This window comes from Oncorhynchus gorbuscha, linkage group LG15 (genome assembly GCF_021184085.1).
Source record: "Oncorhynchus gorbuscha isolate QuinsamMale2020 ecotype Even-year linkage group LG15, OgorEven_v1.0, whole genome shotgun sequence".
NCBI lineage: Eukaryota > Metazoa > Chordata > Actinopteri > Salmoniformes > Salmonidae > Oncorhynchus > Oncorhynchus gorbuscha.
Genome location: NC_060187.1, coordinates 2,910,235 through 2,922,301, shown reverse-complemented (window position 1 = coordinate 2,922,301; position 12,067 = coordinate 2,910,235). Strand labels below are relative to the sequence as shown.

At 43.7% G+C, this 12,067-nt stretch overlaps 1 protein-coding gene across 2 annotated transcripts in view; it reads left to right on the top strand.

Moving 5' to 3' along the window:
• LOC123998170 (tumor protein p63-regulated gene 1-like protein) overlaps positions 1–8,078 on the top strand; it is an 87,244-nt gene extending 79,166 nt beyond the window's left edge. For both annotated transcript variants that reach the window (XM_046303167.1, XM_046303166.1), the window contains exons 6-7: positions 5,588–5,741; positions 7,073–8,078. In XM_046303167.1, the coding sequence (XP_046159123.1) occupies positions 5,588–5,741; positions 7,073–7,267 (349 nt within the window). In that variant the 3' untranslated portion in view covers positions 7,268–8,078. The remainder of the gene's footprint in view (positions 1–5,587; positions 5,742–7,072) is intronic.
• The last annotated feature ends 3,989 nt before the right edge of the window (positions 8,079–12,067 follow it).

Here is a 12,067-nt window from a genome sequence, read left to right as displayed (position 1 = left end):
GCGGGAGAAGAGGACATAGAGGGAGAAGAGGACAGAGAGGGAGAAGAGGACACAGAGGGAGAAGAGGACACAGAGGGAGAAGAGGACACAGAGGGAGAAGAGGACACAGAGGGAGAAGAGGACAGAGAGGGAGAAGAGGACAGAGAGGGAGAAGAGGACAGAGAGGGAGAAGAGGACACAGAGGACAGAGAGGGAGAAGAGGACAGAGAGGGAGAAGAGGACAGAGAGGGAGAAGAGGACAGAGATGGAGAAGTGGACAGAGAGGGAGAAGAGGACAGAGAGGGAGAAGAGGACAGAGAGGGAGAAGAGGACACAGAGGGAGGGAGCAGAGGACACAGAGGGAGGGAGAAGTGGACAGAGAGGGAGAAGTGGACAGAGAGGGAGAAGTGGACAGAGAGGGACCAGTGGACAGAGAGGGGGACCAGTGGACAGAGAGGGGGAGCAGAGGACAGGGGGGAGCAGAGGACAGAGGGGGAGCAGAGGACAGAGCGGGACCAGTGGACAGAGAGGGACCAGTGGACAGAGAGGGACCAGAGGACAGAGAGGGACCAGAGGACAGAGAGGGACCAGAGGACAGAGAGGGAGAAGAGGACAGAGAGGGGGAGCAGAGGACAGAGGGGGAGCAGAGGACAGAGAGGGGGAGCAGAGGACAGAGAGGGACACCAGAGGACAGAGAGGGGGACAGAGAGGGGGAGCAATGAGGACAGAGAGGGGGAGCAATGAGGACAGAGAGGGGGAGCAATGAGGACAGAGAGGGGGAGCAATGAGGACAGAGAGGGGGAGCAGAGGACAGAGAGGGGGAGCAGAGGACAGAGAGGGACCAGAGGACAGAGAGGGGGACCAGAGGGGTTAAATGGTAGAGAAGGAGCAGATTCCTCTGAGTTTTAATGAGTGAGAGAAGCTATACAGGCTCATTTAACTTCCAATCGTGTCTTGATAATGATTATGTATGAGAGGCACATAAGGAAAACTGAAAGGCATGTTGTGGTTGTGCTGTCGATAACCCATCATGTTCCCTGGTCAAATGTAGTGCACTGCTAATCATTCAATGAGGCCGGTGGCTCCTTCATAACAAAACCCTTTGATATCGCCAAACAACCTTGAATAACGTAGGCATGTCATGCAGACAACAAACGCTGAGCCTTCATATTCATGCAGACAACAAACGCTGAGCCTTCATATTCATGCAGACAACAAACGCTGAGCCTTCATATTCATGCAGACAACAAACGCTGAGCCTTCATATTCATGCAGACAACAAACGCTGAGCCTTCATATTCATGCAGACAACAAACGCTGAGCCTTCATATTCATGCAGACAACAAACGCTGAGCCTTCATATTCATGCAGACAACAAACGCTGAGCCTTCATATTCATGCAGACAACAAACGCTGAGCCTTCATATTCATGCAGATTCATGCAGACAACAAACGCTGAGCCTTCATATTCATGCAGACAACAAACGCTGAGCCTTCATATTCATGCAGACAACAAACGCTGAGCCTTCATATTCATGCAGACAACAAACGCTGAGCCTTCATATTCATGCAGACAACAAACGCTGAGCCTTCATATTCATGCAGACAACAAACGCTGAGCCTTCATATTCATGCAGACAACAAACGCTGAGCCTTCATATTCATGCAGACAACAAACGCTGAGCCTTCATATTCATGCAGACAACAAACGCTGAGCCTTCATATTCATGCAGACAACAAACGCTGAGCCTTCATATTCATGCAGACAACAAACGCTGAGCCTTCATATTCATGCAGACAACAAACGCTGAGCCTTCATATTCATGCAGACAACAAACGCTGAGCCTTCATATTCATGCAGACAACAAACGCTGAGCCTTCATATTCATGCAGAACTGACCAAATAATGAAAAGGCAAGCGCTGTGGTTTTCTGTTCCACATAGTTAGTGTGGAAGAGGTGAGAAAAGATGATTGTTATCCATAAATGAGGACAAACCACCTGGTTCCCGACAACCTGGATGGTAAATTACCGAGGTTGGTAGCAGAATACATTGTGACTCCTGTTTGCCACATTTTTAATCTAAGCCTTGAAGATGGAGGGTGTCAAAGGTCAATCTGCTGTCCAAAAATAGCAGAGCACCCCTTTAATGGTTCAAACAGCAGACCAATCAGAGCAGCCCTTTAATGGTTCAAACTGCCGACCAATCAGAGTAGCCCTTTAATGGTTCAAACAGCAGACCAATCAGAGCAGCCCTTTAATGGTTCAAACTGCCGACCAATCAGAGTAGCCCTTTAATGGTTCAAACTGCCGACCAATCAGAGTAGCCCTTTAATGGTTCAAACAGCAGACCAATCAGAGTAGCCCTTTAATGGTTCAAACAGCAGACCAATCAGAGTAGCCCTTTAATGGTTCAAACAGCAGACCAATCAGAGTAGCCCTTTAATGGTTCAAACAGCTGACCAATCAGAGTAGCCCTTTAATGGTTCAAACAGCCGACCAATCAGAGCAGCCCTTTAATGGTTCAAACAGCCGACCAATCAGCCTGTTACCGGTGATAAACAAACTGTTGGAAAAAGAGAGACACAACAACACTACATAAAGAGAGGCCTATGACAACAATATAGAATGGCAGCAACACGACAACACAGCAACAACACAGCAACATAACAACACAGCAAGGTAGCAACACACCATGACAACAGGTTACATACAGGTTACATATATACAGGTTACATACATACAGGTTACTTACATACAGGTTACATACATACAGGTTACATACATACAGGTTACTTACATACAGGTTACATACAGGTTACATACATACAGGTTACATACAGGTTACTTACATACAGGTTACATACATACAGGTTACATACATACAGGTTACATACATGTTACATACAGGTTACATACAGGTTACTTACAGGTTACATACAGGTTACATACAGTTTACATACATACATGTTACATACATACATGTTACATACATACAGGTTACATACATGCAGGTTACATACAGGTTACATACATACAGATTACATACATACAGGTTACATACAGGTTACTTACATACAGTTTACATACATACAGGTTACATACATGTTACATACATACAGGTTACATACATACAGGTTACATACAGGTTACATACATACAGGTTACATACAGGTTACATACAGGTTACATACATACAGGTTACATACAGGTTACATACAGGTTACATACATACAGGTTACATACATACAGGTTACATACACACAGGTTACATACATACAGGTTACATACATACAGGTTACATACAGTTTACATACGTACAGGTTACATACATACAGGTTACATACATACAGGTTACATACATACAGGTTACATACATACAGTTTACATACATACAGGTTACATACATACAGGTTACATACAGGTTACATACATACAGGTTTACATACAGGTTACATACATACAGGTTACATACAGGTTACATACATACAGGTTACATACAGGTTACATACATACAGGTTACATACATACAGGTTACATACATACAGTTTACATACATACAGGTTACATACAGGTTACATACATACAGGTTACTTACATACAGGTTACTTACAGGTTACATACATACAGGTTACATACATACAGGTTACATACACATACATACAGGTTACATACAGGTTACATACATACAGGTTACTTACATACAGTTTACATACATACAGGTTACATACATGTTACATACATACAGGTTACATACATGTTACATACATACAGGTTACATACATACAGGTTACATACATACAGGTTACATACATACATGTTACATACAGTTTACATACATACATGTTACATACATACATACAGGTTACATACATACAGGTTACATACACACAGGTTACATACATACAGGTTACATACATACAGGTTACATACATACAGGTTACATACATACAGGTTTACATACATACAGGTTACATACAGGTTACATACAGGTTACATACATACAGGTTACATACAGGTTACTTACATACAGGTTACATACATACAGGTTACATACATGTTACATACAGGTTACTTACATACAGGTTACATACAGGTTACATACAGTTTACATACAGGTTACTTACAGGTTACATACATACAGGTTACATACAGTTTATATACATACATGTTACATACATACATGTTACATACATACAGGTTACATACATGCAGGTTACATACAGGTTACATACATACAGGTTACATACATACAGGTTACATACAGGTTACATACATACAGGTTACTTACATACAGTTTACATACATACAGGTTACATACATGTTACATACAGGTTACTTACATACAGGTTACATACATACAGGTTACATACATGTTACATACAGGTTACTTACATACAGGTTACATACAGGTTACATACAGTTTACATACAGGTTACTTACAGGTTACATACATACAGGTTACATACAGTTTACATACATACATGTTACATACATACATGTTACATACATACAGGTTACATACATGCAGGTTACATACTGGTTACATACATACAGATTACATACATACAGGTTACATACAGGTTACATACATACAGGTTACTTACATACAGGTTACATACATACAGTTTACATACATACAGGTTACATACAGGTTACATACATACAGGTTACTTACATACAGGTTACTTACAGGTTACATACATACAGGTTACATACATACAGGTTACATACAGGTTACATACACATACATACAGGTTACATACAGGTTACTTACAGGTTACATACATACAGGTTACATACAGTTTACATGCATACATGTTACATACATACATGTTACATACATACAGGTTACATACATGCAGGTTACATACTGGTTACATACATACAGTTTACATACATACAGGTTACATACATACAGGTTACATACAGGTTACATACATACAGGTTACATACAGGTTACATACATACAGGTTACATACATACAGGTTACATACATACAGGTTACATACATACAGGTTACATACACACAGGTTACATACATACAGGTTACATACATACAGGTTACATACATACAGGTTACATACAGGTTACATACATACAGGTTACATACATACAGGTTACATACATGCAGGTTACTTACATACAGGTTACATACATACAGGTTACATACATACAGGTTACATACATACAGGTTACATACAGGTTACATACAGTTTACATACAGGTTACATACAGGTTACATACAGGTTACATACATACAGGTTACTTACATACAGGTTACATGCATACAGGTTACATACATACAGTTGACATACATACAGGTTACATACACATCTCTGTGTGTTTTCAGGAGAGGGTGTGACTGTCATTCTGTTTCTCTGTGTGTTTTCAGGAGAGGGTGTGACTGTCATTCTGTTTCTCTGTGTGTTTTCAGGGGAGGGTGTGACTTGTAATTATGTTTCTCTGTGTGTTTTCAGCAGAGGGTGTGATTTGTCATTCTGTTTCTCTGTGTGTTTTCAGGGGAGGGTGTGACTTGTAATTCTGTTTCTCTGTGTGTTTTCAGGAGAGGGTGTGATTTGTAATTCTGTTTCTCTGTGTGTTTTCAGGAGAGAAGGGGAGGGTGTGCGTGTGTTCTGGGACCGGCTAAGGGAACCCTCGTTCTCATCTCGGTGGAACCCGTTCGCTACAGACTACCCATTCAGCACCTTTACCTACCATCCTGTCAGGAACATAGACCACAGGTTCACTGCTCTCTGTGAGGTGAGCTTTGTGATGTGTACCATCCTGCCACCCTACCATATTACACCCTACCATCTTACATCCATACCATCTTACATCCTACCTCCCTACCACCATACAATCTTACATCCTACCATCTTACATCCTACCATCTTACATCCTACCACCATAATATAATAATAATAATATATGCCATTTAGCAGACGCTTTTATCCAAAGCGACTTACAGTCATGTGTGCATACATTCTACGTATGGGTGGTCCCGGGGATCGAACCCACTACCCTGGCGTTACAAGCGCCATGCTCTACCAACTGAGCTACAGAAGGACCATACCATCTTACATCCTACCATCTTACATCCTACCTCCCTACCACCATACCATCTTACATCCTACCACCCTACCATCTTTTGTTTCCTCTTCCTCTCCTCTCTCCCTCCTCTCTCCCTCCTCTCTTCCTCTCTCTCCTTCCTCTCTCTCCCTCTCTCTCCCTCTCTCTCCCCCTCTCTCTCCTTCCTCTCTCTCCCTCTCTCTCTCCCTCCGCTCTCCCTCTCTCTCCTCTCTCCTCTCTTCCTCTCTCCCGCTCTCTCTTCCTCCCTCTCCCTCCTCTCTTCCTCCCTCTCCCTCCTCTCTTCCTCCCTCTCCCTCCTCTCTTCCTCTCTCTCTCCCTCCTGTCTTCCTCTCTCTCTCCCTCCTCTCCCCCTCCTCTTCCTCTCTCTCTCTCTCTTCCTCTCTCTCCCTCATCTTTTCCTCTCTGTCCCTCCTCTCTCTCCCTCCTCTCTTACTTTCTCTTCCTCTCTCTCCCTCCTCTCCCCATCCTCTTCCTCTCTCTCTCTCTTCCTCTCCTCTCTCCCTCCTCTCTTCCTCTCTCTCCTTCCTCTCTCTCCCTCTCTCTCCTTCCCTCTCTCTCCCCTCTCTCTCCTTCTCTCTCTTCCTCTCTCTCCCTCTCTCTCCTCTCCTCTCTCTCCTCTCTCTCTCTCATCTCTTCCTCTCTTCCCTCCTCTCTCCCTCATCTCTTCCTCTCTGTCCCTCCTCTGTCTCCCTCCTCTCTTTCTCTCTCTCTCCCTCCTCTCTTTTCCTGTCTGTCCCTCTTCTCCCTCCTCTCTACTTTGTCTCTTCCTCTCTCTCTCCCTCCTCTCTTCCTCTCTCTCCCTCCTCTTCCTCTCTCTCTCTCTCTTCCTCTCCCTCATCTTTTCCTCTCTGTCCCTCCTCTCTCTCCCTCCTCTCTTACTTTGTCTCTTCCTCTCTCTCCCTCCTCTCTTCCTCTCTCTCCCTTCTCTCTTCCTCTCTCTTCCTCTCTCTCTCCCTCGCTCTCTCCTCATCTCTTCCTCTCTCCCTCGCTCTCTTTCTTAGATCCAGAGTTTCCGTGAGCAGCTGTTGGAGTCAGCCCAGAAGGCCCACCTAAAGATGCCCGTCCCTGGCAAGGCCAACGGGGTCCTGGTGCTGAACCAGCCCCTGCTCATCGAGACCTACGTGGGTCTCATGTCCTATATCGGTAACCAGAACAAACTGGGGTACTGTCTGGCACGGGGAAACATTGGGTTTTAAACTAGGATTTGGCTTTAAGCTTTTCAATGTACAATACTACTTCATTACATAACCCTATTTTACAGTCGTGGCCGAGTTACAGATTTGAAGTAATATTGTATATATTTTTGTATACATCTGGTTTTAAAAGCTCTAGTGAGACATTTTTAAATATACATTTATACTTGATTTGCTTCTGAACACTTTTTTAAACATTTATTTTGTCAGATTTATAGATTTGAAGTAGTATTGTCTATTTGTATTTAATAGTTCACAGCATGGAAGCGAGTGTTTTTACCCTCATTTCAAATGTGCTTTAGAGGTGATTTGTTGGTTGGTTTTCTTGGCTTGTTCAACTAAAGTCTAAAATGGAAACGTATGTAGTTCTCTATCATTAGGATTACCTACAGGACTAAGGGATAGTCTACTGTCATTTCATACTCAAATTACCAAATTGAAACGTATGTAGTTCTCTATCATTAGGATTACCTACAGGACTAAGGGATAGTCTACTGTCATTTCATACTCAAATTACCAAATTGAAACGTATGTAGTTCTCTATCATTAGGATTACCTACAGGACTAAGGGATAGTCTACTGTCATTTCATACTCAAATTACCAAATTGAAACATATGTAGTTCTCTATCATTAGGATTACCTACAGGACTAAGGGATAGTCTACTGTCATTTCATACTCAAATTACCAAATTGAAACGTATGTAGTTCTCTATCATTAGGATTACCTACAGGACTAAGGGATAGTCTACTGTCATTTCATACTCAAATTACCAAAATGTTCCTGTCATCACAGTCAATAAAGATTTCACATTACCATCCGTGACTGTACACACTGATTTACAATCCTCTAACTGAGTCACTGAATGTACAAACAGACATTTCACCAGGCTTCCGAGTGGCACCAGCGGTCTCAGGCACTGCATCTCAGTGCTAGAGGAGTAACTACATACCCTGGTTCAATTCCTGGCTGTATCACAACCTGCCGTGATTGGGAGTCCCAGCGGCGTCTGGGTTTGGCCGGTGTAGGCCGTCATTGTAAAGTAACGTCGTGAGTGGTGATTATGGTGCATTGTTTAGCTAGCTAGCTAGCTACATGTCTTTAACAAAAGACTCCGCGATGCAAGTAAACATTTCGCGTGCGTTTGTAAATTCAGTCTGGCCGTCGACTCCGATTTCAGAGCAGAGTCTCGTCTGAGTGTGCCAGAGTGCAGAATAACTGATGAATTTACAAACACTCAACACCTTCGCTCCCTCCTTCGCTCCCTCCTTCGCTCCCTCCTTCGCTCCTTCGCTCCCTCCTTCGCCCCCTCCTTCGCTCCCTCCTTCGCTCCCTCCTTCGCTCCCTCCTTCGCTCCCTCCTTCGCTCCCTCCTTCGCTCCCTCCTTCGCTCCCTCCTTCGCTCCCTCCTTCGCTCCCTCCTTCGCTCCCTCCTTCGCTCCCTCCTTCGCTCCCTCCTTCGCTCCCTCCTTCGCTCCCTCCTTCGCTCCCTCCTTCGCCCCTCCTTCGCTCCCTCCTTCGCTCCCTCCTTCGCTCCCTCCTTCGCTCCCTCCTTCGCTCCCTCCTTCGCCCCCTCCTTCGCTCCCTCCTTCGCTCCCTCCTTCGCTCCCTCCTTCGCTCCCTCCTTCGCTCCCTCCTTCGCTCCCTCCTTCGCTCCCTCCTTCGCTCCCTCCTTCGCTCCTCCTTCGCTCCCTCCTTCGCTCCCTCCTTCGCTCCCTCCTTCGCTCCCTCCTTCGCTCCCTCCTTCGCTCCCTCCTTCGCTCCCTCCTTCGCTCCCTCCTTCGCTCCCTCCTTCGCTCCCTCCTTCGCTCCCTCCTTCGCTCCCTCCTTCGCCCCTCCTTCGCTCCCTCCCCCCTCCTTCGCTCCCTCCTTCGCTCCCTCCTTCGCTCCCTCCTTCGCTCCCCCCTTCGCTCCCTCCGCTCCCTCCTTCGCTCCCTCCTTCGCCCCTCCTTCGCCCCCTCCTTCGCTCCCTCCTTCGCTCCCTCCTTCGCTCCCTCCTTCGCTCCCTCCTTCGCTCCCTCCTTCGCTCCCTCCTTCGCTCCCTCCTTCGCCCCTCCTTCGCTCCCTCCTTCGCCCCCTCCTTCGCTCCCTCCTTCGCTCCCTCCTTCGCTCCCTCCTTCGCTCCGTTCTTGAATACGGCCGGTGTCAGTAAACGGATAACTGGATACCATGGAAACAGCCTAAGCATCTCTGCTAGGGCTGGGTAAAATGGTCAGGGTTTGTGTCACGCCCTGACCTTAGTTATCTATGTTTTATGTATTATTTTGGTCAGGGTGTGACGAGGGTGGTATGTGTGTTTTGTCCTGTCTAGGGTTTTTGTATATCTATGTTTTTTTTGTATGTCTTGGTAATGTAGGTCTATGGTGGCCTGAATTGGTTCCCAATCAGAGGCAGCTGTTTATCGTTGGGGATCCTATTTAGGTTGCCATTTTTCCATTTTGGTTTTGTGGGTTATTGTCTATGTGTAGTTGCATGGCAGCACTAGTTGTTTCTAGCTTTACGTTAGTTTGTTTAAGCGTTCTTCGTTTTAATAAAAGTAGAATGTATTCCAATCACGCTGTGCCTTGGTCTCCTCGTTACGATGAATGTGACAGTTTGGGGGGAGCTAAAGCTTTAGAGGGAACGATGCTGAAGGAGTGCAAAGAAAGAAGAGCTCTCCAGTAGGTACCCAAACATTTAAAGGCCATTTTCTCAAAAGTGAGTTTACAAGTTTTATCAACTTTCAAAGCAGAATTACTTTCCCATTGTTCCTCAAATGCAGTGTATGATTTACTATTTTGTAGCTGGTCAGGGTTCGTGTCACCCCCTGACCTTAGTTATCTATGTTTTATGGGTGTGACGAGGGTTGTATGTGTGTTTTTTCCTGTCTAGTGTCTGATATACCATTTTGTAGCTCTGTGTCCCTGCTTTTATCCAATATAATAGTCAAATGTTGCTTCATAAGACAGACTCAACCTATGCTCTATTTAACCTAACGGTCACATAATATGTCTCTCTATTCTCTATTTAACTTAACCCCCCTATGTCTCTCTATTTAACCCCTAACCCTAAACTTAACCCCTAACCCTAACCTATGTCTCTCTATTTTTAACCTTAACCCTATTTAACCCCTAACCCCCTAACCTATGTCTCTCTATTTAACCTAACCCTAACCTTAACCCCTAACCCTAACCTATGTCTCTCTATTTAACCTAACTAACCTAAAACTATTTAACCCCTAACCTATGTCTCTCTATTTAACCTAACCCCTAACCTATGTCTCTCTATTTAACCTAACCCCTAACCTAACCTATGTCTCTCTATTTAACCTAACCCCTAACCTATGTCTCTCTATTTAACCTAACCCCTAACCTTAACCCCTAACCCTAACCTATGTCTCTCTATTTAACCTAACCCCTAACCTTAACCCCTAACCCTAACCTATGTCTCTCTATTTAACCTAACCCCTAACCTATGTCTCTCTATTTAACCTAACCCTAACCTTAACCCCTAACCTATGTCTCTCTATTTAACCTAACCCTAACCTATGTCTCTCTATTTAACCTAACCCCTAACCTTAACCCCTAACCCTAACCTATTCTCTATTTAACCTAACCCCTAAACCTTAACCCCCCTAACCTATGTCTCTCTATTTTAACCTAACCCCTAACCCTAAACTATTTAACCCCCTAACCTATGTCTCTATTTCTATTTAACCTAACCCTAAACTATTTAACCCCTAACCTATGTCTCTCTATTTAACCTAACCCTAACCTTAACCCCTAACCCTAACCTATGTCTCTCTATTTTAACCCCTATGTCTCTCTATTTAACTAACCCCTAACCCCTAACCTATGTCTCTATTTCTATTTAACCTAACCCTAACCTTAACCCCTAACCCTAACCTATGTCTCTCTATTTAACCTAACCCCTAACCTTAACCCCTAACCCTAACCTATGTCTCTCTATTTAACCCCTAACCCTAAAACCTTAACCCCTAACCTATGTCTCTCTATTTAATGTCTAACCCCTAACCCTATTCTCTATTTAACCTAACCCTAAACTTAACCCCTAACCCATGTCTCTCTATTTAACCTAACCCTAAACTTAACCCCTAACCTATGTCTCTCTATTTAACCTAACCCTAAACTTAACCCCTAACCTATGTCTCTCTATTTAACCTAACCCTAACCTTAACCCCTAACCCTAACCTTAACCCCTAAACTTAACCCCTAACCTATGTCTCTCTATTTAACCTAACCCTAACCTTAACCCCTAACCTATGTCTCTCTATTTAACCTAACCCTAACCTTAACCCCTAATTTAACCTAACCTTAACTAACCCCCCTAAACCTAACCCCCTAACCTATGTCTCTATTTCTCTATTTAACCTAACCTATTTAACCTTAACCCCTAACCCTAACCTTAACCCCTAAACCCTAACCTATGTCCTATTTAACCTTAACCTTAACCCCTAACCTATGTCTCTCTATTTAACCTCTCTATTTACCTATGTCTTATTTAACCTAACCCTAAATTTAACATTTACATTTACATTTAACCTATGTCATTTAACCTAACCCTAACCTTAACCCCTAACCCTAAGACGCTCTTATCCAGAGCGACTTACAAATTGGATTTCCTAAATAAAATCCTGGTCTTTTTACACATAAACAATAAAACCTAAATAAAATCCTGGTCTTTTTACACATAAACAATAAAACCGTCAAATTAAAACGTGGAGACATAGAGAATAGATAAAATAAAATAAATAAATAAATAAATCCCAAATAAATTTGGGATTTAAACTTCTTTCTGCTCAGTGA